Here is a 27,611-nt window from a genome sequence, read left to right as displayed (position 1 = left end):
CTGTAAGCTACAATACCATATATTCACACGCTATTCATTAACTTTCACATTTGAAACCAACCTACATTGACCTCTATATCTATACTCCGCCAACTATTACGGTGTGTGGCGGAGGGTACTTCTTATACCTCCTCCATCTCGCTCCTTAATTTTTCAGTTCATGAATGGTATGTGGGATGAACGACTGTTGTTAAACCTTATATGAGGTCTAATTTCTCTTAAACCCTGTCGTGTCTTTTCACAACACCTACAGTCGTGGACAAAACGAGTGAGATCCCTCGCCTTTTCGTTATGCTGGTCCACACAGCTGTAAAGTCTGCTACACAGCATAACAGGCAAGGCGACGAAGTGCTACCAACATACTATGCACAAACGTGAAATTGAAAAACCATCCGAAATTTGTCAGACTGTTTTCAATCATGTGTAAGACTATATTAATGCTGATTAGTGTGTTAACCACAACACGTAAATGTAAGATATGAATGAAAGAAGAAACGCTAATTAGTATGAACTGTATTAGTAAAAATGAATTTCAGCTTATCGATATAACATAACTGTTTTAGTAAGACAAAGTACCCCAGATCGTTACGAATTAGCAAAATATTATACGCATTCGGCGGCGAAATGGTCTGTGTCAACGTTCAGACCAGTCATACTGGATTACCGTTGCTGACCTACCATGAAAGTGTGCAAATTTAGCAATGCATGAAGATTCATAACGAAATTTCATTCAGAGCCATACTTAAGTCAATTCAATTATTGACAGAAGCGGAAAAAGTAGGGAGTAACAAGTATGAAATTCTACAAGAGTTTCTTATCGACATCCACAGGGCGCCGGTACAGAATAAAGGTAGCAATAAAACGTACTGGGAGGCGCGAGAATTTCTTAAAATTCCTTTACTGATAGTCTATCTGCCTCCATCGAGATTACAACCGAAAACGAACCAGACCTCCCTTGCAGTAGCAAACACCTTTCACTATGCTAGCAGACAACCCAGGCACACAGCCCTCTATTATTACCCCAGAAATGAACAAGCCAGCAATTTCGCAATGAAAATGGCAAAATAATCTGCAGTTTCTGTTGCATAAAGCTTTCTGGACTCAAAAACATGAGTTGTCTACCTTTATGTCACCGCTTATGTGCCAATCATTCGGGATGTTTATCGAAATAACAAAAAACTGTTATTAGCGAGTAAATTTAGTAGTATAATTCTGCACCATCCCAGGAAATAAACGGTGACGTAGCTGCCAAACGTATTCTACAATGTTTCGAATTTTCCATTAGACGTGCCACAGCCAGAAAACGTTCATTAGCCGAAGTGTTCCATAAGGTAGCTAGGAATTGGAATGCTCGCACATCTAAAACGCGGTGGCATTAATAGTGGGATCTGAATTACCACGTGTATAGGCAAATGGATTTTATTTGCATTCCTGTAAACGTGATTTGGATCGAAAGCGTAGCTACGATTAATATGCTGATGTATCGACTGCAACTGAAACATTTCGAATAAATAGTAGGGGAAATTACTATGCGTCCCTCATCTTCAGTAACTGTGGTAGCTATTTTCGTTGTTAGGACTTCGTCACGTAAATCGGTAAAAACGGAACCCTACTAGTCTCACTTTCTTGACCGTCTATCTGTCTACCCAACTCTTACAACACGTTTACGTCGAATACGAGCGGACATAATAGGCGGAAATGTATCGCACTTCCTGCGGTATACGGTCCCTTGATGGTGTAAAAAAGTGAACTATGTCAACGCAATCTAAAGGTACGGCCGTTTATGTAAAGAAAATTTACACCAAAAGTCAAAAAATGGCTCCAAGAACTATGCCACGAAACTGCTTAGGTCATCAGTCCCCTAGACATAGAACTACTTAAACCTACCTAACTTAACACACATCCATGTCCAGGGAAGGATTCGAACTGACGGCGCAAGGAGCCGCGCGGTCCGCGATATGACTTTTTCAAATGGCTCTGAGCACTATGGGACTTAACATCGGAGGTCATCAGTCCCCTAGAACTTAGAACTACTTAAACCTACCTAACCTAAGGACATCACACACATCCATGCCCGAGGCAGGATTCGAACCTGCGACCGCAGCAGTCGCGCGGCTCCGGACTGAAGCGCCTAGACCGCTCGGCTACCGCGGCCGGCTCCGCGATATGACGCCGTTGAGCGCACGGTTAACCCGCGCTGGCAAGCTGTTAATATCATCTGGTGATACTAAAAAGTTATTCACTTTTGGTGAATGATTTTCTGCGCAGTTCATTTCTGAAAGAATAACTAAAAGATATTTGATGTTACGGAAGAGGAAGGACGCCTAATTCGTTTCCCCTTGTCTTCTTCATGATGTTAGATTCGCAATCTGAGCATACGTGCTATCCATAACCACACTTTAGATCCAAGTCATAGTCACAGATATGCGAATACAACACATTGGCTTATATTTGAGGTATTTCGTTTCCCACGAAGTGGTAGCAGACGACGCTGTGGCGTCTTCGAAGCGCGAGTTTCGCCAGTGCTAGCTATCTCAGCGCATCAGCTGAACGAACTTACATAGTATGTTGGTAGCACTTCGTCGCCTTGCCTGTTATGCTGTGTAGCAGACTTTAAAGCTGTGCGGATCAGCATAACGAAAAGGCGAGGGGTCTCGCTCGTTTTGTCCACGACTGTACATGGGAGGAAGCAGAACGCTCTACAAAGTTTAAAGTAAACCTCTTCGTCATGCACTACTAGCTCTCTTGTAGCGTCTGCCACATCTCTCTCTCTCTCTCTCTCTTATATTATCCACCCTGGTAAGGGTCCTGTAGTAATAAAATGTTGGTAACTAACACTCTGTATCTTGCATGAGCGTACAAGAGCTACTATGCCGAACGGCAATAATATAGAGCTGGAGTCCCGTCAGAACAGCGCTTGCATGATGGCCATCAGGCAAAGTTCTGTTGTCAGTGTGGGAAAGGTTTAGTTGCTACCGAGGATTCATGTGGTGGAACCGCGGTGATGTCCATAGGCCTGCATTTGACACTTATTAGTGAGGTCTCATCCAGGAGAGCCGGTGTAGCCGAGCGGTTATAGGCGCTACAGTCTGGAACCGCGCGACCGCTGAATGTGACAGCTGGTACAGTTGGTGCCTAGTACTTTAACTAAGTGATTCAGCCACCTCTAGATATGGATTTTATACAACCCGCAATGCCTTCAAATACCACAAGCAAGACTCTCATTTTCTCTTTCTCACTATGCTCAAAGTACTAGGACTACAGAGAAAAAACGAACAGAACCTTTTTTGTAGGGAGTTTGATGTAGTTAAATTTTGTACTGGAACAAGTTTCCAGTAGAGGCCGTAATTTTCGAATTATTCGAGAAAAACCTACAGAAGCGATTTTCAAACCCGTTATTCTCGAGTAAGTCGATAACTGTGGCCACCGGCGAAAACTTATCACAATACCGAATTTAACTACTTTAAATTTCCTACAGGAAGGTCCTGTTCATTTTTTCTGTATTAATATTAGTTGGCACGTAGCGATCGAGAGAATATTAATCTCTCGTGTGTGGTTTTTGAAAGTGTTGTGGGTTGCAGAGAACTTAGAGGTAGAGGCAGTTGAATCACCCTGCATGCAAACACTCTAACATGACTCGCAATGTAAAAGGTAGCCTTCTGAGAGCTTTACATTACATATTTTTGTTCACATTTGTCTTCCTTCTTTCTTAACCGGCCACCAAATTCGACCTTTTTGAGTGTCATCCAGCAGCCTAATTATCTTTCTTCCTCTGGCTCACATCCCCAGACTCTCTACTACTCTTCTTCGCTGAGGTAATTTCTTCACAGTACATGTCTGAATCAAGAGGTTTCTTCACTCTTATCATTTCCACTATTTTCTGCATTCAACATTGTACCAATTTCCCGATCTTCAACACTTAACAATGAACAATTTAAATAGGAGTATAGACAGGTAAAATCTGTTTTAGGTTATTATATAGTTTTTGCATTTTAGTATGAGGAGTTCATGGAAGGGCTCTGAACAATATTTAATATGTTTTAAAATTACTTTCAGAAACATCAGGGTATAAAAGTTGCTGCCACATTCCACTAGACATATTGCCAACAGCTGAATGTGCTGGGTTCGAATCAAATCATTTCTTTTGATAGCGCAATACGCTACTAATGTCTTAAATTCAGACCGTTCGTTCATTAATTTATCTGGTCTCTTCGTCTTCCGTTCTACGGAGCATTTTCTTTCCACCAATGTTATGTTGGAATTCCACCAATCAATCATGTCTACCAGGAGCTGACATTAGTCGAACTATGAATTGGTTACCGCCCTCTATTTAGTCTTTTTTTCTGATTTTACATAGGGTAATTCTGTGATGATGTTACAGACTTCCAGGGATGATGGAAGAGTACATGTATCAATTGGAGGTAAGGGACCCTGATCTGGATAAGACAGAGTCGGAAGTTATAAATGAAAATCGTTCTGATATCTGCAAGCTCTTTGCTTTCCATATTTTAAGAAGAGGTAATGTAGACCAAACTTAGTAAACACGGGCTCTAAAATGCATTCCTTAAGAGCTACGAGCACTTGTTTGTTAGAAGAGATGTGTTTCACAGTATCAAAGATGAACAAGTTCTCGTAGTTCTTAAGGTATATGCTTAACAGACCATGTTTACTGGACATATTTTGTTGGTTTTGTCCGTACCAAAATATGAAAAGCAAAGAGCTTGCAGTAGAAGAGGTCCAATATCAGAGGCTCAAATGGTTCAAGTGGCTCTGAGCACTATGGGACATCTGAGGTCATCAGTCCCCTACAACATAGAACTACTTAAATCTAACTAACCTAAGGACATCACACACATCCATGCTCGAGGCAGGATTCGAACCTGCGACCGTAGTGGTAGCGCGGTTCCAGACTGAAGCGCCCAGAACCGCTCAACCACACCGGCCGGCTGTCAGAGGTATCAGAATGATTTTCACTTATAGCTTTCGTTTCAGTCGTTTCCGGAATTGGGTCCCTTGACTCAAATTGATATATTTACTCTTCTCCGCCATCCTCGGAAGTCTGTAGCACAATTACGGAGTTACACTGTAGAGTCGGCTAGTTCTGTGGAAGAGATACTGTGCTGTGTTTTCGTTTTGGACTCTGGAGCGTGGACAGTAAAGCGTGTGTTGTCTGTGTTGTGTTGGCAGACGTGGAGGAGGTGGACGCCGCGTCGGTGCGACTGCACGACAGCTCCGCCCAGAGGCCCACCATCGTGCGTCGCAGGTCAGTATACCACACTAGTATACCCTACTGAAGTACCTTCGGCCATAAGTTACATCTTTTATCGTTGACAGGACTTTTTGGTACATAATTTGAGAAGCAACACAACATTTTCACGTTTTCAACTTTCTTTGTACGTATTGATATCATGCTACAGTCCAAGTGCACTTTTCTATAAGGCTATGGTGGGGGGAGAGGGGGTGGGGAAGGCAGTTTTGTCTACGGCAGTTGTCGTCAAAGTGCGACCTGATTCAAATATTCGTGCAGCCTGAGGTCAACCTGTTTTGTAATAATATGCTCTAGCAACTAACAGCTGAATCCAAGAACATCAACTAACGTTAAAGGCTTCCTGAGGGTATAGTTTTCCTGCTCATAACAAAAAAATACTTACAGAGACAATAATATTTCAGGACGTGCTTAATTGTAAATGACGTTTCTGAAGTCGGCCGTGAGCTAAATAAAGTTGGTGTCTTACCTCAGGAGCAGAGGGTATGCAGTGCGGCCACTGCGGAGGGTGTGGGAGGAGGAACGCTTTATTGTTTGTCTACCAGTATTGCCAACTGACTGGCGTGGGCGACTCATGCCGATCAGCTGCTGTGGTATAAATATTGACACTAAAGTAATACGGATTCGTGAATGAACATTACAGAGATGGTCGTCTTCAAATGCGGTACATAATTGTAGCAAGGAATATAATATTAAATTAAGACTATTGTGATAAATCACAATGAGCAGAAGAAAAATGGCATTCAAAACATTTAATAAACATTGATTTATCCGCTCACACAGTCAACGAAACACTTTGTCAGACAATCAAGCCAGGTTCACACACGCAACTAATGTGGCGCCACAGCTTGTGACTTCCTGTAGTTGCATAGTGAGTTATTGTTCACACCGGACACCATAAGTTCTATGTCGTTGCACAGTTTTCACTATGGCGGCACCCGAAATCGTATAGGCCCGTATTAATGATACAGTGCAGGCTGAGGCATTACAGCTGTGACAGGAGTTAAATATAAGGAAGAGGAAACCCCAAATGTTGAATCCGAAAATTGATTCGCACAGGGATAAATCAGGGTCCACAAACACATTTTTAAAAGAAATAACACTCGGAGACGAAAATGCTGCCTGCAGTTGCAAACTAACCAACAGCTGGCATGTAAATGTCATCTGGAGAGATGCTACTCTTCCAAGATTTTAGAATCTTATTGTATTCGTTTATATCATGAAGTTTATACGACTCGTTTTTTTGGTTACACGTATTAAGTTTATTTATTTATTCGTCCAAAAATCTTTTAAGATTTTGGAATACGCCACTACGTCACTGGTTTGCACACACACACACACACACACACACATACACACAAACACACACACACATTGCTGCAGAAAATCAGACATAGGTTGCTGTTTTTGTAGTTCCAGAAGCTGTGAAAGTGTATCTGGTGACCATTGTTTTCACTGTTTTCAGAAAAAAAATGAAAACATACTGAGATCAAATGGAGTACAGCAGCAGTTGCCCACGATAACTGCGACAAAATGCTTGTTTCGAAATACTACCACCAGGGACATGTGGTGGAAAGAAAGTGGCCCAACAAAGTACAACCAAGCTGAACTTTTTGTGCAATGACAAAAGTGGCGTCTATTAAGTTGCGCCACTAAAAACTGGGAGTTCACACATGCAACTGCAGTATGCTACTCGGTGTGGCGACATATTTGTTGCGTTTCTGAAACCGGCTTTGCAGTATTTCAACTTTGGTGTCACTGAGGGCGGTAGTAACCTGAAACAGAGAACAGTCGACACGAAGTGTTCCGAATGGTGCCGACGGTCAGCACTTTGGGGTCGGCAGGCTACTCGTCGCACACTTACTATAGCTAGTCTACTGAGGGCTCATAAAATACTAAGTCATGTAGGTCACCAGATAATAATAAGATCGGTACATACACAGCCCGATGTGCCATCCCACAATGTCAGTATTGGCTTTTGTGCAAAAATGTTGTACAGCCTTGTTTCATGACCCGCCACGCCTTCCTCTCCTCTGCCTATTTCTGTATCTCATATTAACACCACCCAACGTTCTCATTTACTTGTTGTTTGTATTCCAATATCTACTGTCTCCAACAATTCTTGCGCTCCACTCCTCCCATCGGTAGCATGGAAGTTTTTGCCTGATATCTTCCTTAACGCAGCATGGTGCTCCTTTTTCTTGTGCAATGGTTCCCAACCTGTGGTAATCATCCCCTGAAGTGTAAAATGCAATTTCTGAGCGGTAAAAACAAAAAGATTCAATTGTGTTCTGGTCACGAAACTAAAGTGTTTTTAAAAGATCATCACTGTTATCACCATTTAGTAAGACCCTAATACTGATTACATAAGTGCCCAATAATTTTTAATACTATCATTAATGCATAGCACAATATGGTGGAAGTTACAGCTTGTATGAATAATATCTTCCTCACATACACTACCCACATTCTTTCTACCACGCATCTATGACAGTAAAATTGAGACTTGTTGTTGTTGTTGTGGTCTTCAGTCCTGAGACTGGTTTGCGGCAGCTCTCCATGCTACTCTATCCTGTGCAAGCTTCTTCATCTCCCAGTACCTACTGCAACCTACATCCTTCTGAATCTGCTTAGTGTATTCATCTCTTGGTCTCCCCCTACGATTTTTACCCTCCACGCTGCCCTCCAATACTAAATTGGTGATCCCTTGATGCCTCAGAACATGCCCTACCAACTGATCCCTTCTTCTGGTCAAGCTGTGCCACAAACTTCTCTTCTCCCCAATCCTATTCAATACTTCCTCATTAGTTATGTGATCTACCCATCTAATCTTCAGCATTCTTCTGTAGCACCACATTTCGAAAGCTTCTATTCTCTTCTCGTCCAAACTATTTACCATCCATGTTTCACTTCCATACATGGCTATACTCCATACAAACACTTTCAGAAATGACTTCCTGACACTTAAATCTGTACTCGATGTTAACAAATTTCTCTTCTTCAGAAACGCTTTCCTTGCGATTGCCAGTCTACATTTTATATCCTCTTTACTTCGACCATCATCAGTTATTTTGCTCCCCAAACAGCAAATTTCCTTTACTACTTTAAGTGTCCCATTTCCAATCTAATTCCCTCAGCATCACCCGACTTAATTCGACTACATTCCATTATCCTCGTTTTGCTTTTGTTGATGTTCATCTTATATACTCCTTTCAAGACGCTAGCCATTCCATTCAACTGCTCTTCCAAGTCCTTTGCTGTCTCTGACAGAATTACAATGTCATCGGCGAACCTTAAAGTTTTTATTTCTTCTCCATGGATTTTAATACCTACTCCGAATTTTTCTTTTGTTTCCTTTACTGCTTGCTCAATATACAGATTGAATAACATCGGGGAGAGGCTACAACCCTGTCTTACTCCCTTCCCAACAACTGCTTCCCTTTCATGTCCCTCGACTCTTATAACTGCCATCTGGTTTCTGTACAAATTGTAAATAGCCTTTCGCTCCCTGTATTTTACCCATGCCACCTTTAGAATTTGAAAGAGATTATTCCAGTCAACACTGTCAAAAGCTTTCTCTAAGTCTACAAATGCTAGAAACGTAGGTTTGCCTTTCCTTAATCTTTCTTCTAAGATAAGTCGTAAGGTCAGTATTGCCTCACGTGTTCCAACATTTCTACGGAATCCAAACTGATCTTCCCCGAGGTCGGCTTCTACCAGTTTTTCCATTCGTCTGTAAAGAATTCGTGTTAGTATTTTGCAGCTGTGGCTTATTAAACTGATTGTTCGGTAATTTTCACATCTGTCAACACCTGCTTTCTTTGGGATTGGGATTATTATATTCTTCTTGAAGTCCGAGGGTATTTCGCCTGTCTCATACATCTTGCTCACCAGATGGTAGAGTTTTGTCAGGAGTGGCTCTCCCAAGGCCGTCAGTAGTTCCAATGGCATGTTGTCTACTCCGGAGACCTTGTTTCGACTCAGGTCTTCCAGAGCTCTGTCAAACTCTTCTCACAGTATCGTATCTCCCATTTCATCTTCATCTACATCCTCTTCTATTTCCGTAATATTGTCCTGAAGTACATCACCCTTGTATAGACCAGATGATATCTCCAAAGGTCTCTATAATTTTCCTGTAGGCTGTATCTATCTTACCCCTAGTGAGATAGGCCTCCACATCTTTACATATGTCCTCTAGCCATCCCTGCTTAGCCATTTTGCACTTCCTGTCGATCTCATTTTTGAGACGTTTGTATTCCTTTTTGCCTGCTTCATTTACTGCATTTTTATAGTTTCTCCTTTCATCAATTAAATTCAATATTTCTTCTGTTAACCAAGAATTTCTACTAGCCCTCGTCTTGTTACCTACTTGATCCTCTGCTGCCTTCACTACTTCATCCCTCAAAGCTACCCATTCTTCTTCTACTGTTTTTCTTTCCCCCATTCCTGTCAATTGTTCCCTTATGCTCTCCCTGAAACTCTGTACAACCTCTGGTTCTTTCAGTTTATCCAGGTCCCATCTCCTTAAGTTCCCACCTTTTTGCAGTTTCTTCAGTTTTAATCTACAGGTCATAACCAATAGATTGTGGTCAGAGTCCACATCTGCCCCTGTAAATGTCTTACAATTTAGAACCTGGTTCCTAAATCTCTGTCTTACCATTATATAATCTATCTGATACCTTTTAGTATCTCCAGGGTTCTTCCATGTATACAACCTTATTTCATGATTCTTAAACCAAGGGTTAGCTATGATTAAGTTGTGCTCTGTGCAAAATTCTACCAGGCGGCTTCCTCTTTTGTTTCTTAGCCCAATCCATATTCACCTACTACGTTTCCTTCTCTCCCTTTTCCTACTACCGAATTCCAGTCACCCATGACTATTAAATTTTCGTCTCCCTTCACTATCTGAATAATTTCTTTTATTTCATCATACATTTCTTCAATTTCTTCGTCATCTGCAGAGCTAGTTGGCATATAAACTTGTACTACTGTAGTAGGTGTGGGCTTCGTATCTATCTTGGCCACAATAATGCGTTCACTGTGCTGTTTGTAGTAGCTTACCCGCATTCCTATTGTTTTATTCATTGTTAAACCTACTCCTGCATTACCCCTATTTGATATTGTATTTATAACCCTGTATTCACCTGACCAAAAGTCTCGTTCCTCCTGCCACCGAACTTCACTAATTCCCACTATATCTAACTTTAACCTATCCATTTCCCTTTTTAAATTTTCTAACCTACCTGCCCGATTAAGTGATCTGACATTCCACGCTCCGATCCGTAGAACGTCAGTTTTCTTTCTCCTGATAACGACATCCTCTTGAGTAGTCCCCGCCCGGAGATCCGAATGGGGGACTATTTTACCTCCGAAATATTTTACCCAAGAGGACGCCATCATCATTAATCCATACAGTAAAGCTTCATGCCCTCGGGAAAAATTACGGCCGTAGTTTCCCCTTGCTTTCAGCCGTTCGCAGTACCAGCACAGCAAGGCCGTTTTGGTTAGTGTTACAAGGCCAGATCAGTCAATCATCCACACTGTTGCCCTTGCAACTACTGAAAAGGCTGCTGCCCCTCTTCGGGAACCACACGTTTGTCTGGCCTCTCAACAGATACCCCCCCATTGTGGTTGCACCTACGGTACGGCTATCTGTATCGCTGAGGCACGCAATCCTCCCCACCAACGGCAAGGTCCATGGTTCATGGGGGGAGGGATTGAGACTTATAAATCACATATGCTTAAATATCTCATAAAAGTGTCTTTTCAGAGCTGTAGGTAATTCCCGAAATCGATCAGGAAGTGATTCATTACTCACTTCGCAACAATAAACGAACTAATCGACAGCACAACACATCAGCAACTATTTAATGGCTACAACACTACCGTAGTGCCGAGACTGTATTATTGTTATTATTATTATTATTATTATTATTATCATTGCTGGCAGTGGTCAGACACAGCATTGTCAACTTGAACTCTTCCAAGTCTCCAGCAACCAAGCGATTTACAGAGAGGAGACCTAAATACAGTACACAGATTTTAATTTGGTTGATTTTGAATGGCGTTGAGGGTGTGGGTGACGCAAGTGTCACTAATGAGACGGGTGGTTCCGGAGAAGCATGTTTGGTAATAAATGCCTATCCTCAATACGGATTCTTTATTTTCTGAGAAGGAGTTGCAGGTACCATTCGCGACGCAGTTTGAATGACTTCATCATTCATTTAAAAACGTTCGATAGAAATAAGCAGCACCACTTTCTCACTTATTCATTAGCTCGAGTTTCAGTAAAACAACTACGAAAACTGAATATCACTCGTCTTTCGCCAATTTAAAAACAAAAGCATTCAAAGAAAACTCTTTTTCATTCTAAAGTTTAATTAGGAGTCATTATTGAGTATGATCATGATGATGGAGGGTGAGGGAGGGGCGGGGGGGAGGGGTGGTACCAGCTAATATCTGATTGCACTCGGGAGTAACAGTGTCAGAAACCTTGTGAACCACTGTTCTAATGAGTGGTTTATATATATTCCTTTTTGCGCTAATTCTACAATTCATCTAGTTCTGCGGTACCATATTTCAAACGTCCCTGTTCTCTTTCTGCCAGTTTTCGCAGAGCCAATGTTAAATTTTTAATGTATACTGTGGTCCAAAAGGAAATTCTCAGAAATTTCTTTCTCAAGTTAAGACCTATGATAGCAATATACTCCTTTTGGCTAGGAAATGCCCTCTTTGCCTCCGCTAATCTGCGTCATATGTCCTCTTTCCTTCTTTCGCCATGCATTGCGTTTCTTCCAAAGTAGCAGAATTCATTCAATTATCGTTAATAACCTTTCATCTTGAATCCGCAGACATTGACACTGCTCTATGTAATTAGTCTCCGCATTTCATGGTCTCGCGGTAGCGTTCTCGGTTCCTGAGCACGGGGTCCCGGGTTCGATTACCGGCGTGGTCAGAGATTTTCATCTGCCCCGAGATGACTGGGTTTTGTTGTGTCTTCATCAACATCATTCATCCCCATTACGGTCGGAGGAAGGTAACGGAAAACCACCTCCATGAGGACCTTACCTGGTGCGGCGGTGCGGGTCTCCCCTACGCGCTGTCAAGAAGCATGGGACTTTATTTCTATTTTTTCCCATGTAATTAGTACTGTCCTGGTTGGAGATCAACCGCATAGCAGTAGATGTGTACCATAATAACGTCACTGCCTGCAAAGGAGAGGGTTACCACTGTAGTTACTGAAGGAAGTTTGATTATTTTATGTTCGAAGACATACAGGAAATCTAGGATACCGAGAAACATTTTAAGCCGCATTATTTACGATTTTTAAATGGAATATCATACATTAATATTCGTTTACGTTCATGGTACAAAGCAAGAGCAAATGAGTCGTCTTTCCCGAAAGTTTCTTCATAATTCAATTACCCGTGGAATAATAAAGCACGAGATCATATATAGTCGATAACTTTTCCTACCTGATCAAATGCTGCTGTATTAACACTTTAAGCGACAGTGATAAATCTACATACCACTGGAAGTGCCATTGTTTACTATGTACAGATTTTTCTCCTGAGTTATTTGTATGAATATTTACGATCCCATAGCACATGGCTGCCAAAGCAGTAAATAATAAATGATCAGTTTTATTCATTGCTATCCCCACAGAGTATTTCATTGTTAACTCGGGAAAAAATTTGTCACTTAAAGGGTTAATTTATTCTATCTATATCCGAATCCCGCTCCAGCTACTGCCGGGTCTGTGTGCTGACGAGTCCTCTCCATTTAACTCGGTCCGCCCACCACTTTTCTTCCTCCACTTGCTGCCAGGTCACACCTCTTCTTTCTACAGATATTTTCACTCCCATTTTCCACCGTGTTCTTTGGCGCCCTCTAGGTCTTTTCCCATCCATCTTTAGTTCTTCCATAATTTTGGGGAGTCTCTGCCCATGCATCCTCTTAACATGCCCATACCATCATAATCTCTTTTTTTTTCAATTTCTTTTCTCATACTTTCTTGTTTAAGGTCCTTTCTAATCTCTACATTCCTTATTCTGTCCATTTTTGTTTTTCCCTTAACTGCTCTGAGAAATTTCATTTCCCCTGCTTGCAGTCTGCTGAAGTCCCTTTCTGTCATTGTCCATGTTTCTCCATCATAGGTGACAATAGGGAAGTAATAATTCTTATACATAAGGAGTTTTGCTTTTTCTGAAACTTCCTTATTCCAAACCAGGTGTTTTATTGTTTGGTAGAAATTGCCTCCCTTCTGTATCCTCCTATTAATTTCGTTAGTTATTCTTTCATCCCTAGATATTTCACTCTCTAAATAAGTGAAACTTTCTACCACTTTGAGGGGTTCTCCATTCAAGGTAATATTTCCGTTGATCCTTTTCTCTCTTCCAAATACCATTACCTTACTCTTCTCTTTATTTATTTTTAATCCATACCTTTTCATTATTTCCTTCTACGCATCAAGCTGTAACTGTACATCTACCTCTTTATCACCCCATATTACCATATCATCCGCAAAAATCATCTTTTTGTCTTTTTGTTTTACTATATCTTTAACTGCCCTATTTATTCCCTCCATCACAACATTAAAAAGTGCATGTGATAGAAGACTTCCTTACTTAAGTCCTCGTCTTATTTCGAAGTATTCAGAGTTCCGCAATGGTGTTCTAACTCTACAATTGTGCCCTCTGTACATTGTCTTTATTACATTAAAGTATCCATCTTTTATATCTATCTTCTTCATTTATTCCCACAGTCTTTCCCTGTTAACTGAGTCATATGCCTTTTCTATGTCTATAAAAACCATTATGACCCTTTTGTTATACTCCCAACTTTTTTCCATCAGTTGACGGATAGCAAATATCAGGTCGATCGTGCTTCTTCCTTTCCTAAACCTCAGCTGTTCTTCACTCAGCTCCTTTTCTATCTTTTAACTTATTCGATTTAGTAAAATTCTTTCAAAAATCTTCGCTGTATGACTCATAAGGGTTATTCCTCTGTAGTTTTTACAAAGTCTTTTATTGCCTTTCTTGAAGATGGGAACAATGTCTCCTGTTCTCCAATCGTCAGGTATTGTACTATTTCTCCACACGCTTGATAATACTCCATACAGCCACTGCATTCCCAATGGACCTGCTGCTCTTATCATGTCCACTGATACTTCTCAGGTCCTGGGGCTTCCCCCCCCCCCTCCCCCCCATTCTTCTTCTTCACAGCTTTTTCCATTTCTTCCCGTGTAATTTGTCCTAATTCTGCTTCCCAACTTCTCTCAATTTCTCCATTATTTGTTGTTTCCTCATGTACCTGCTCCTCAGCGTTTAACAGCTTCTTAAAATGTTCTTTCCAGAGATCTTTTATATTCCCTGGATCTTCAATCACGGTACCGTCCTCTGTTTCCATCTTTTCTGGTACTTCAGAAGCCTTCCTTTTATTTTTCATTATTTTATAGAACATTTTCTTATTGCTCTTCACATCTTCTTCAAGTTTTTTTGTAAATTCTCCCCATGCCTTTTTCTTTGCTGTTTCCACTATTTCTTTGCACTTCTTCTTTTCCTCTATATATCTTTTATGGTCTTCGTCATTTTTAGTTCTCCACCACTTTCTCCACGCTCCATTTTTTCTTCTAACTGCTTGGATTGTGGTATCATCCCACCAACTTGTCTGTCTTACTTCTGCCTTTTCAGATGTTCTACCACATACTTTTTGTGCTGCTTCGACTAGAGCGTCTTTGAATGAACTCCATTCTTCTTCTGCATCGCAGAAAACTTCTTTTGGAAATTTTTGTGTGATTAATTCTCTGTACTTCTCAGCACATTCACTCTCCTTCAGTTTCCAATCCCGTATCCTCATCACTTTCTTCTGTTTTATATTTTCCACGCACTGATTCAGTTTCCATTGTCCCACCAGTAATCTATGGTCTCCATCTGCATTCACACTTGGACTTATCTTCACATTTGCTACTTTCTCTCCCCATTCCCTATCTACTAAAATGTAATCAATTACACTCTTGGTTCTTCCATCCCAACTGTATCTGGTGATAACATGAGTTTCGCTCTTCATAAACCAGCTGTTTGCTATTTTCATTCCATTTCTCTGGCACAAATCCAGGAGCCTTTCCCCTTCTTCATTTCTGCCTCCATATCCAAAACATCCGAATACTTGCTCAAATCCCTTTTTGTCTTTGCCTACCTGTGCATTAAAATCTCCCATCACTATATTAGCACTCTCTATATAGTTTTCTAACACATGTTCAAAGTCCATCTTCTCTTCTTCGTTACATCCCCCTTGAACTGCATAAATCTGATTACTTTTAGTGTTTCTTTTTGGAATCTCAGGTTTAAGATTATGATCCTGTCTGACATATATCTCACACTTTCAATACAGCTTTGTACGTTCTTATTCACCATCACTGTCACGCCATTTCTTCCAGACCTGTTATTCTCACTCCAGTACAGTTTTCCTCCTCCTCTCAAATTCTTCTCACCCTTTCACTTCCACTTTGTTTCGCTTAATCCCAATATATCTAACTTCCTCTCTGTTAGTACATCTGTCATTTCTTCCATTTTTCCATTGAGGGTTAATATATTACGGGAGCCAATATTTAGGTTATTTTTAGTCCAGTTGGTTTCATCTTCTTGTACTGATTAATATCATCAGGTCTCCCATCATTCGCACCAGTACTTGAAGAAGCAGTGGGGTCAAATCTTGAGTGGTTCGTTTCGAGGCTCATCTGCGTTTTGAAAGCAATATATGAAGACTTTCCTACTGGCTTGCTAGGCCTAACGCAAGAAAGGATTTTCAGTTGGGGTTGTCTCCCTTAGCCTTTGGAGTTTCTCCTCCACCACAAGGCAATGGTTCCCTTCTCATTTAATCCACAGAAAGGAGGGTTGCCTCATCTGCCAGCTACGCCGTTCCGAAGTCTTCCTTCTCCGTCGTTGCTGCCATTTAATTTATTCATGTGCTTTAAATTATCTGAGGTTCCCTCGTTCTCCTGATACAAATTAAGAATACTGTAGGGTTTACAGAAATTCAGAAAGGGGTGAACTAACAGAACACCTGTACCGAACAACTTGTGACAGTATAAAATTCCTTTTCCTCAATTCTGCACTGTTGTGGAAACAAGGCATTTGCGATTAGAGGAATGAGGGACTGGAAGTAATAAATAACAAGCCGTGGTCAATGAAGTGTTCTCACCAGAAACAAAACTTCCTACCGCACACTTTAGTGCACAGAAGCCTACGAATACTGTTACGTAGACCACTATCCGATGTCACATGGCTGCTTTACCCGGCATAACGACTGACAGTCTTGTATCTTTCAGACATTACTAGGTAAGTACCGTGTATCATATTGTAACTGCGTGGAACGATTAAAAAGATGTATTCATTTATTTGTCACAGGATTTGCACTACTGTCTAGTGCATGATGAAACTAATGTGAGCAAATTTTAAAACTTTGTAAAGTTTCTATCTTCTTCCTAAATTTTTGAGAAGGAGGGGAGATAAAACATGTCCTACCAAAAAAAATTGTTCACATGGCTCTGAGCACTATGGGACTTAACATCTGAGGTCATCAGTCCCCAAGAACTTAGAACTACTTAAACCTAACTAACCTAAGGACATCACACACATCCATGCCCGAGGCAGGATTCGAACCTGCGACCGTAGCAGTCGCGCGGTTCCGGACTGCAGCGCCTAAACCGCGTGGCCACCGCGGTCGGCCATGTCCTATCATCCTGTCCTTTCTTCTTGTTAGTGTCTTCCACACACTCTTTTTCCCCAACGAATCCGCGGAGAAACTCTTTATTCCATACCTTATCACATAAATTTCAAAATTCTTCTATAGTACCACACCTCAAATTCTTCTATTCTCTGCCGTTCCCGTTTTCCCAAAGTCTGTAATTCACTACCTTGCAATACCGTGCTCCAAACGTACATTCTGAGAAATTTGTCTTTATGGAACTTAGATTGAATTGAAAAATGAGTTCACTTGATTTGTAAAAAAACCGTGCTTACGCGACGGTACCTAACGGTTACTGCTGCGTAGTTTCTCTTCCTAACAGCAGTCCATACGACTAAAGCAGTTGCGTCTTCACCTGCAGTTACTCGTACTTTAGGTTCTGGGGCTATACACGCCTCTGTTTAAAAAGAATATCTCGATTTAGTCATAGGATTGAGCCGCGCACGTTTGTTCATTTTTCATTTCAGCCTATGTTCCATACAGAGAAATTTTATTACTAGTAAGGGAAATTTTATTTCAGTAAGATGGAGTATTTGGCCACACTTGCCTCACCCTTCTGGTTGTTAAGTGGGAAACTTTAGTTCATCTTTGACATAGTATAACGTTGTGAGGTTATACCTCCGCTGCTTAATATTGCTTTATATTTTCTTAGAAATGAGGTCCCGTAAGTGATTGAATAACACAAACATATTCTCTTATTTTGCTGTAGCTACGTAATTGCTAAGCAAAGACAGGACATTAATAATTTTGTGATAAATGTCTACTACACGTACTTCGATATAAGGCTTGATGATCAAGACAAAAGATGGGCACCGTACAAGGTATACCATACATTTCTTGAGCGACTGAGACTGTGGGAAAATGGGAAAAGGATTGCAATACCTTTTGCAATTTCTGTGGTTTGGAGGGAGCCGCAAAGTAATGTATACGACTTATTTTTGTATGGTTAACGTTGAAGGTCATAACGAAAAAGTAAGAACGACATAAAATAACCCTACATATATTCGGTCTTACAACCAGTTCGCATAGAGCATCTCTTCCTATTCCAGTTCTACCTATCATTCTTGAACATTTGCTACAAGTGAGCAGCTCAGATAGCGAATGCGACGGTGGTGATAGCTGCAAGCCGGAAGAAGATTTTGCGCAAGAATTATTTAGTCGAAACGAACTAAATGATTTACCGCGTGAGTTCGATCTGTAAACAGATGCAGCCGAATTGCTTGGGACAAGACTGAAAGCAAAACATCTGCTACTACGCGGATATCACTCTTTTGGTAGATGAACAGAGAAACTGAGTTAATAAAATTCCTTAAAAAAGAAGACCATATGGATTTTGGTGTGATACTGAGCGTTTATTGAATTTCTTTAACATCAGTTAAGATCCAAGATAGTGGAGGTTGTTTCTAGACTCGTCAGAACGTAACCTGAAGTGTGTATGTTTAGGTAATGGGATTTTTTTTGGCTCAATGCCTGTTTCGCCCCATGTTAGAACGAACTTCATGCAGTGAAATCAGTGTGCACTTTAATGTAGTGTGTACGTAAAGCTCTGTACGAAGTTACAAAATAAATTATTTATTTTTAGCGCAATTAAGAAACGTGCTCTTGGAAAAACTGTGATTTCAGTAACAAGTTGCGACAGCATTCTGTACAAAATTCTGCACTGATAAAAAAATAGATTTGAAATCAGAATGAAAAATATTTTTACATATCAGCTTACAGTCACAAAACATCGTTCTATAAGTTTTAAAATGCATTGTAGTGTAATAATAAGAAACATAAATGTTTCCGTGTAATTATCATTTTGTAATTAGTATATTTCACTATACTTTTTGCAACCAGTGTGGGGCCATATGCATATCAATCCCTCAATCAATTTATTTTACCCAATACCTGTGCAGTCATGAATGTCAAAATACGACTTTCGCACTTGGCGTCAGGAAATCAATAGCTTGACACACACAAGTTATGCATGTAATAACACAGAAAGGAATAATCTTTAAGACTGAAAAAAAGGAAGAGATGTACCAAGTAAACGAGACGGATGAGAAAGTTGATTCATTTTTGAACTTGCTTTTCCCACACTTCACCGTATAGATCTGATTAATGGTAGTCTACATATAAATGAGATAAAACATAAAATCTGATGTCGGACGATAATATCGCAGAAGAATAGTGTCTTATATAGAATGGCGTCCCTGTAGAATTCGAGCAACAGAATTACGATATAAAAAATGTACTACATGCGTTAAGTACCCATTACGCGCAAAAACTGAAAGTCTGACAACACGCTGATATTATATGGAATAACATATGAACGGAAATAAACAGGATACAATAGCATGACGAGGTCGCTCTAACAGTGTGAGAGTTCAAAGAAATATGTAATGAATTTAGTCATTTAAAACAATATCTCCTGGCATGTCGTAAGAATGACACATGAGAAAGTATAATATAATGTTTCGTATTAATATGGCAGGGGGTGTGGTTGGAAAAGGCCACGAGATACGGGAAGATTTCAGATCGGACAGAGATACCGAAATAAGATACTGGATTGTAAAGCGAACCCAGGAGCAGATGTAGACTCAGATCACAATTTAATAATGATGAAGAGTAGGCTGAAGTTTAAGAGACTAGTCAGGATGGAACATTGTGCAAGGAAATGGGATACGGAAGTACTAAAGAATGAAGAGATACGCTTGAAGTTCTCTGAGGCTATAGACACTGCGATACCTCTCAACTAAACTTAGTTGAAGAGGAACAGACATCTCTAAAAAAAAAAAACAATCACAGAAGTTGAAAAGAAAAACATAGGTACTTGGAAGGTAAGTACGAAGAAACCATGGGTAACAGAAGAAATACTTCAGTTGATCGAAGAAAGAATGGAGTGCAAAAAATGTTCAAGGAAATTCAGGAATACAGGGAAGGAAGACTTTCTGTGAAGTTAAAGCAAGGGCGGTAACATTAAGAGTGCAATGGGAATTCCACTACTAAATGCAGAGGTGGAAAGACTACACTGAAGGGCCTCTAAGAGGGGGAGGACTTATCTGATGACATGAGAGAAGGAGAAACAGGACACGAGGGGGAAGACTGAAGGAATCCAGTATTATAACCAAAATTTAGAAGAGCTATAGAAAACTGAAGATCAAATAACGCAGAAGGGATAGATAACATATCATTAGAATTTCTAAAATCATTGGGGAAGAGACATAGAAACGACTATTCAATTTGGTGCTAGAATGTATCATACTGGAGATATACCATCAGACTTTCAGAAAAATATCATCCACACATTCCCGAAGAAAGCAAAAGCCGATAAGCGCGAGAATTACACACAATCTGCTTAACAGCTGACGCATCCAAGTTGCTGGCAAGAATAATACACAGAAGAATGGAAAAGAAAACTGAAGATCTGTTAGATAAGGATCAGTTTGGATTTAGGAAAGGTAAAAGCACCAGAGAGGCAGTTCTGACATTACCGTTGATAATGGAAGCAAGTCTGAAGATAAATCAAGGCATGTACATAGGATTTGTCATCCTGCACAAAGCGTTCGACGGGGTGGGCAGCAATCTGAGTTTGTTTGTTGATGATAGCGTGGGGTACGGTAAGGTATCGAAGTTGAGTGACTGTAGGAAGATACAAGACGAATAGGAAAAAATTTCAATTTGGTGTGGTGAATGGCAGCTGGCCCTGAATGTGGATAAATGCAAGTTAACGCGGATGAGTAGCAAGATCAAACCTGTAATTTTCGGATATAGTATTATTAGTACTATGTGAAGAGTTTCATAGAGCACTGAAAACCTAAGTCGAAACAAGGCCCTGGGAGTATACAACATCCCATTAGAACTAATGACAGCCTTGGGAGAGCCAGGCCTAACAAAACTCTACCATCTAGTGGGCAAGATGTATGAGACAGGCGAAATACCCTCAGACTTCAAGAAGAATATAATAATTCCAATCCCAAAGAAAGCAGGTGTTGACAGATGTGAAAATTGCCGAACTATGAGTTTAATAAGCCACGGCTGCAAAATACTAACACGAATTCTTTACAGACGAATGGAAAAACTGGTAGAAGCCAACCTCGGGGAAGATCAGTTTGGATTCCGTAGAAATGTTGGAACACGTGAGGCAATACTGACCCTACGACTTATCTTAGAAAATAGATTAAGGAAAGACAAACTTACGTTTCTATTATTTGTAGACTTAGAGAAAGCTTTTGACAGTGTTGACTGGAATACTCCCTTTCAAATTCTAAAGGTGGCAGGGGTAAAATACAGGGAGCAAAAGGCTATTTACAATTTGTACAGAAACCAGATGGCAGTTACAAGAGTTGAGGGGCATGAAAGGGAAGCAGTGGTTGGGAAGGGAGTGAGACAGGGTTGTAGCCTATCCCCCAAGTTATTCAATCTGTATATTGAGAAAGCAGTAAAGGAAACAAAAGAAAAATTCGGAGTAGGAATTAAAATCCATGGAGAAGAAATAAAAACTTTAAGGTTCGCCGAAGACATTGTAATTCTGTCAGAGACAGCAAAGGACTTGGAAGAGCAGCTGAACGGAATGGACAGTGTCTTGAAAGGAGGATATAAGATGTACATCAACAGAAGCTAAACGAGGATAATGGAATGTAGTCGAATTAAATCAGGTGATGCTGCGGGAATTAGATTAGGAAATGAGAGGCTTAAAGTAGTAAATGAGTTTTGCTATTTGGGGAGCAAAATAACTGATGATGGTCGAAGTAGAGAGGATATAAAATGTAGATTGGCAATGGCAAGGAAAGCGTTTCTGAAGAAGAGAAATTTGTTAACATCAAGTACAGATTTAAGTGTCAGGAAGTCGTTTCTCAAAGTATTTGTATGGAGTGTAGCCAGGTATGGAAGAGAAACGTGGACGATAAATAGTTTGGACAAGAAGAGGATAGAAGCTTTCGAAATGTGGTGCTACAGAAGAATGCTGAAGATTGGATGGGTAGATCACATAACTAATCAGGAGGTATTGAATAGAACTGGAGAGAAGATAAATTTGTGGCACAACTTGACTAGGAGAAGGGATCAGTTGGTAGGACATGTTCTGGGGCATCAAGGTATCACCAATTTAGTATTGGAGTGCAGTGTGGAGGGTAAAAATCGTAGAGGGAGACCAAGAGATGAATACAGTAAACAGATTCAGAAGGATGTAGGTTGCAGTAGGTACTGAGAGATGAAGAAGCTTGCACAGAATAGACTAGCATGGAGAGCTGCATCAAACCAGTCTCTGGACTGAAGACCACAACAACAACAACAGTGTCCTGCTTGACACAGTCACGTCCTTTAAATATCTGGGCGTAACGCTGCAAAGCGATATGAGATGGATCGTGCGTGTGAGAATTGTAGCAGGAAAGGCGAATGGTCGACTTCGGTTTATTGGGAGAATTTTAGGAAAGGGTGGCTCACCTGTATAGGAGACCGAATGTAGGACGCTGGTGCGACCTACTCTTAGAGTATTGTTCGAGCGTTTGGAATTCGTAGCAGGTCGGATTGAAGGAAGACATCGAAGCACATGAGAGGCAGACTGCTAGATTTGTTACCGGTAGGTTCGAATAACACGTAAGTGTTAAGGAGATGCTTCGGGAACTGAAATGGGAATAACTGGAGGGAGGGCGACATTCTTTTCGAGAAACACTACTGAGAAAATGTAGAGAACCGGCATTTGAAGCTGACTGTCGGACGATTCTACTGCCACCAACATCCATTGCGCATAAGAATCACAAACATAAGATACGAGAAAAGTCAAAACACCTTTCTGTGAAATTAAAACAAGGGCGGTAACATTAAGAGTGCAATGCGGATTTCACTGTTATACGCAGAGGAGAGAGTCGTTCTTCCCTCGCTCTAACTGCGAGTGGAACGGGAAAGGAAATGACAAGTAGCGGTAGAAGGCACCCTCCGCCATCCACCGTACGGTGGCTTACGGAGTATTTATGTAGATGTAGATGTAGATGCAGAAGGCAGTTCATCAGTGTGAAGGTGCCAAGTCCAGTAGGTCGACTTAGTGCCTGCAGTCGGACCGGAGGTGGCGAAGACCCAAACTCGTGGTGGGTGCTTGCAAAACCCTGTCGTCCGTCTTGGACCTCTCCTTGTAGCTGGTGCTGTCAGACTGGAATCCTCTCGCTAGGAAGGCCGGGTATTTATACTGTTTAGGTGCTCGTTTGTTGTGTCAATGTACCGCTTCTAACCACGTACAGTCTATAGCTTGAAGATGTGGAAACCGGCCAGCCGATGCCGCCGTAATCCCGTCCTTTTGATGGATCGACGGTATTGGCAATGGTCGACCCGGCTCACCTCGCAATGCGTAAATACGGCTTCTCGTAACTGCTGTGGCAGAGCTGCTATTCTCATAGTACCACCCAAAAAACAGTGGTTGGCTACAAGTACATAGCTAACTACAGGTCGCTGAACGAGTGAAACGTGATGCAAGGAGAAACACATGTGTTAGCCATCACGTGGCAATCTAATTTACATAAAATTGCAAGCAGTAACCTACTAGTAAATCCTGTATCATCTTCAAGGTGAAATGGGATAGTGGTATTGCCATTTCTTCAGTATACAAGAAACATCGTTAAAATCTGACCCATTCACTACAATAATAATTCGACAGCATAAATATTAGCAAAAAACACAAACTGGACAACATGAGCAGCATACTTGCTTGGGGTAAATGTCGATACATGTACTCGTAATCAATTGTGGGAATGGAATCCGTTTATTTTTGTAAAACGCGAGTATGTTCTATTTCTTTAACCAATCATGATTCGCAGTATGCGACTTAACTTCATCTGATATCTCAATTGTTAGCTGAATTGGGTTTGCAACCACATTAGTTGTGCCTGGTTAATTCTCTTATACGTTATGGTTCACACATATTTTCACGTGTACGTCTGTGACCTTCTCTGGCTGGTCACTTACCACTTTATTAGCGAAATATTATCTTATGGCTCAAATCCTGTAATGCAACCTTCTAGTTTACACCACCGAATCGTACGATTCTGTTTTTCTACCACTTTGTTAAGATTTCTGCTGTAATCTACTGACTGCATGATACTTAAATTATAAAACAGCAGTAATTAAGAAACCAAGATAACTTAGCTTTTCGGATGCCTCATAGCTTCACAAGTGATTATGTTGTTGTGGTCTTCAGTCCTGAGACTGGTTTGATACAGCTCTCCATGCTACTCTATCCTGTGCAAGCTTCTTCATCTCCCAGTACCTACTGCAACCTACATCCTTCTGAATCTGCTTAGTGTATTCATCTCTTGGTCTCCCCCTACGATTTTTACCCTCCACGCTGCCCTCCAATACTAAATTGGTGATCCCTTGATGCCTCAGAACATGTCCTACCAACCGATCCCTCCTTCTGGTCAAGTTGTGCCACAAACTTCTCTTCTCCCCAATCCTATTCAATACTTCCTCATTGGTTATGTGATCTACCCATCTAATCTTCAGCATTCTTCTGTAGCACCACATTTCGAAAGCTTCTATTCTCTTCTCGTCCAAACTATTTACCGTCCATGTTTCACTTCCATACATGGCTACACTCCATACAAATACTTTCAGAAATGACTTCCTGACACTTAAATCTATACTCGATGTTAACAAATTTTTCTTCTTCAGAAACGCTTTCCTTGCCATTGCCAGTCTACATTTTATATCCTCTCTACTTCGACCATCATCAGTAATTTTGCTCCCCAAATAGCAAATTTCCTTTACTACTTTAAGTGTCTCATTTCCTAATCTAATTCCCTCAGCATCACCCGACTTAATTCGACTACATTCCATTATTCTTGTTTTGCTTTTGTTGATGTACATCTTATAACCTCCTTTCAAGACACTGTCCATTCCATTCAACTGTTCTTCCAAGTCCTTTGCTGTCTCTGACAGAATTACAATGTCATCGGCCAACCTCAAAGTTTTTATTTCTTCTCCATGGATTTTAATACCTATTCCGAATTTTTCTTTTGTTTCCTTTACTGCTTGCTCAATATACAGATTGAATAACATCGGGGAGAGGCTACAACCCTGTCTTACTCCCTTCCCAACCACTGCTTGCCTTTCATGTCCCTCGACTCTTATAACTGCCATCTGGTTTCTGTACAAATTGTAAATAGCCTTTCGCTCTCTGTATTTTACCCCTGCCACCTTTAGAATTTGAAAGAGAGTATTCCAGTCAACATTGTCAAAAGCTTTCTCTAAGTCTACAAATGCTAGAAACGTAGGTTTGCCTTTCCTTAATCTTTCTTCTAAGGTAAGTCGTAAGGTCAGTATTGCCTCACGTGTTCCAGTATTTCTACGGAATCCAAACTGATCTTCCCCGAGGTTGGCTTCTACCAGTTTTTCCATTCGTCTGTAAAGAATTCGTGTTAGTATTTTGCAGCTGTGGCTTATTAAACTGATTGTTCGGTAATTTTCACATGTGTCAACACCTGCTTTCTTTGGGATTGGGATTACTGTATTCTTCTTGAAGTCTGAGGGTATTTCGCCTGTTTCATACATCTTGCTCACCAGATGGTAGAGTTTTGTCAGGACTGGCTCTCCCAAGGCCTTCAGTAGTTCCAATGGAATGTTGTCTACTCCGGGGGCCTTGTTTCGATTCAGGTCTTTCAGTGCTCTGTTAAACTCTTCACGCAGTATCGTATCTCCCATTTCATCTTCATCTACATCCTCTTCCATTTCCATAATATTGTCCTCAAGTACATCACCCTTGTATAGACTCTCTATATACTCCTTCAACCTTTCTACTTTCCCTTCTTTGCTTAGAACTGGGTTTCCATCTGAGCTCTTGATGTTCATACAAGTGGTTCTCTTATCTCCAAAAGTCTCTATAATTTTCCTGTAGGCAGTATCTATCTTACCCCTAGTGAGATAAGCCTCTACATCCTTACATTTGTCCTCTAGCCATCCCTGCTTAGCCATTTTGCACTTCCTGTCGATCTCATTTTTGAGACGTTTGTATTCCTTTTTGCCTGCTTCATTTACTGCATTTTCATATTTTCTCCTTTCATCAATTAAATTCAATATTTCTTCTGTTACCCAAGAATTTCTACTAGCCCTCGTCTATTTACCTACTTGGTCCTCTGCTGCCTTCACTACTTCATCCCTCAAAGCTACCCATTCTTCTTCTACTGTTTTTCTTTCCACCATTCCCGTCAATTGTTCCCTTATGCTCTCGCTGAAACTCTGTACAACCTCTGGTTCTTTCAGTTTATCCAGGTCCCATCTCCTTAAATTCCCACCTTTTTGAAGTTTCTTCAGTTTTAATCTACTGTTTATAACTAATAGATTGTGGTCAGAGTCCACATCTGCTCCTGGAAATGTCTTACAATTTAGAACCTGGTTCCTAAATCTCTGTCTTACCATTATATAATCTATCTGATACCTTTTAGTATCTCCAGGGTTCTTCCATGTATACAACCTTCTATCATGATTCTTAAACCAAGTGTTAGCTATGATTAAGTTGTGCTCTGTGCAAAATTCTACCAGGCGGCTTCCTCTTTCATTTCTAAGCCCCAATCCATATTCACCTACTATGTTTTCTTCTCTCCCTTTTCCTACACTCGAATTCCAGTCACCCATGACTATTAAATTTTCGTCTCCCTTCACTATCTGAATAATTTCTTTTATTTCATCATATATTTCTTCAATTTCTTCGTCATCTGCAGAGCTAGTTGGCATATAAACTTGTACTACTGTAGTAGGTGTGGGCTTCGTATCTATCTTGGCCACAATAATGCGTTCACTGTGCTGTTTGTAGTAGCTTACCCGCATTGCTATTGTTTTATTCATTATTAAACCTACTCCTGCACTACCCCTATTTGACTTTGTGTTTATAACTCTGTAGTCACCTGACCAGAAGTCTTGTTCCTTCTGCCACCGAACTTCACTAATTCCCACTATATCTAACTTTAACCTACCTATTTCCCTTTTTAAATTTTCTAACCTCCCTGCCCGATTAAGGGATCTGACATTCCACGCTCCGATCCGTAGAATACCAATTTTCTTTCTCCTGATAACGACGTCCTCCTGAGTAGTCCTCGCCCGGAGATCCGAATGGGGGACTATTTTACCTCCGGAATATTTTACCCAAGAGGACGCCATCATCATTTAATCATACAGTAGAGCTGCATGCCTTCGGGAAAAATTACGGCCGTAGTTTCCCCTTGCTTTCAGCCGTTCGCAGTACCAGCACAGCAAGGCCGTTTTGGTTAGTGTTACAAGGCCAGATCAGTCAGTCACCCAGACTGTTGCCCTTGCAATTACTGAAAAGGCTGCTGCCCCTCTTCAGGAACCACATGTTTGTCTGGCCTCTCAGCAGATACCCCTCCGTTGTGGTTGTACCTACGGTAGGGCTATCTGTATCGCTGAGGCACGCAAGCCTCCCCACCAACGGCAAGGTCCATGGTTCATGGGGCGTGTGAAATCCATCACGGACATTCCACGCGCGAGTCCTGACAAGCGCATGACACATTTGCACACATCCTGTGTATCTATAAAATTATAAGCTCCAGAAGCCACTACTTACATCATGACTGATAAGGATCATTAGCAAAATAGACTGACAAATTAATTT

The 27,611-nt window shown here is 40.9% G+C and overlaps 1 protein-coding gene across 5 annotated transcripts in view; it reads left to right on the top strand.

Moving 5' to 3' along the window:
- The window catches only part of LOC124613025 (FH1/FH2 domain-containing protein 3), a 647,968-nt gene that overhangs the window by 30,114 nt on the left and 590,243 nt on the right, over window positions 1–27,611 (top strand). For all 5 annotated transcript variants that reach the window (XR_006979594.1, XM_047141585.1, XM_047141584.1 and 2 more), the window contains exon 5: window positions 5,188–5,263. Coding sequence is in view for 4 of the 5 variants with exons in the window: in XM_047141585.1 (XP_046997541.1) it covers window positions 5,188–5,263 (76 nt within the window). In the remaining variant the exon portion in view is untranslated. The remainder of the gene's footprint in view (window positions 1–5,187; window positions 5,264–27,611) is intronic.

The sequence above is a fragment of the Schistocerca americana genome, chromosome 4, assembly GCF_021461395.2.
Source record: "Schistocerca americana isolate TAMUIC-IGC-003095 chromosome 4, iqSchAmer2.1, whole genome shotgun sequence".
In the NCBI taxonomy this organism is placed as follows: domain Eukaryota; kingdom Metazoa; phylum Arthropoda; class Insecta; order Orthoptera; family Acrididae; genus Schistocerca; species Schistocerca americana.
This window is presented reverse-complemented; position numbering and strand designations above follow the sequence as displayed.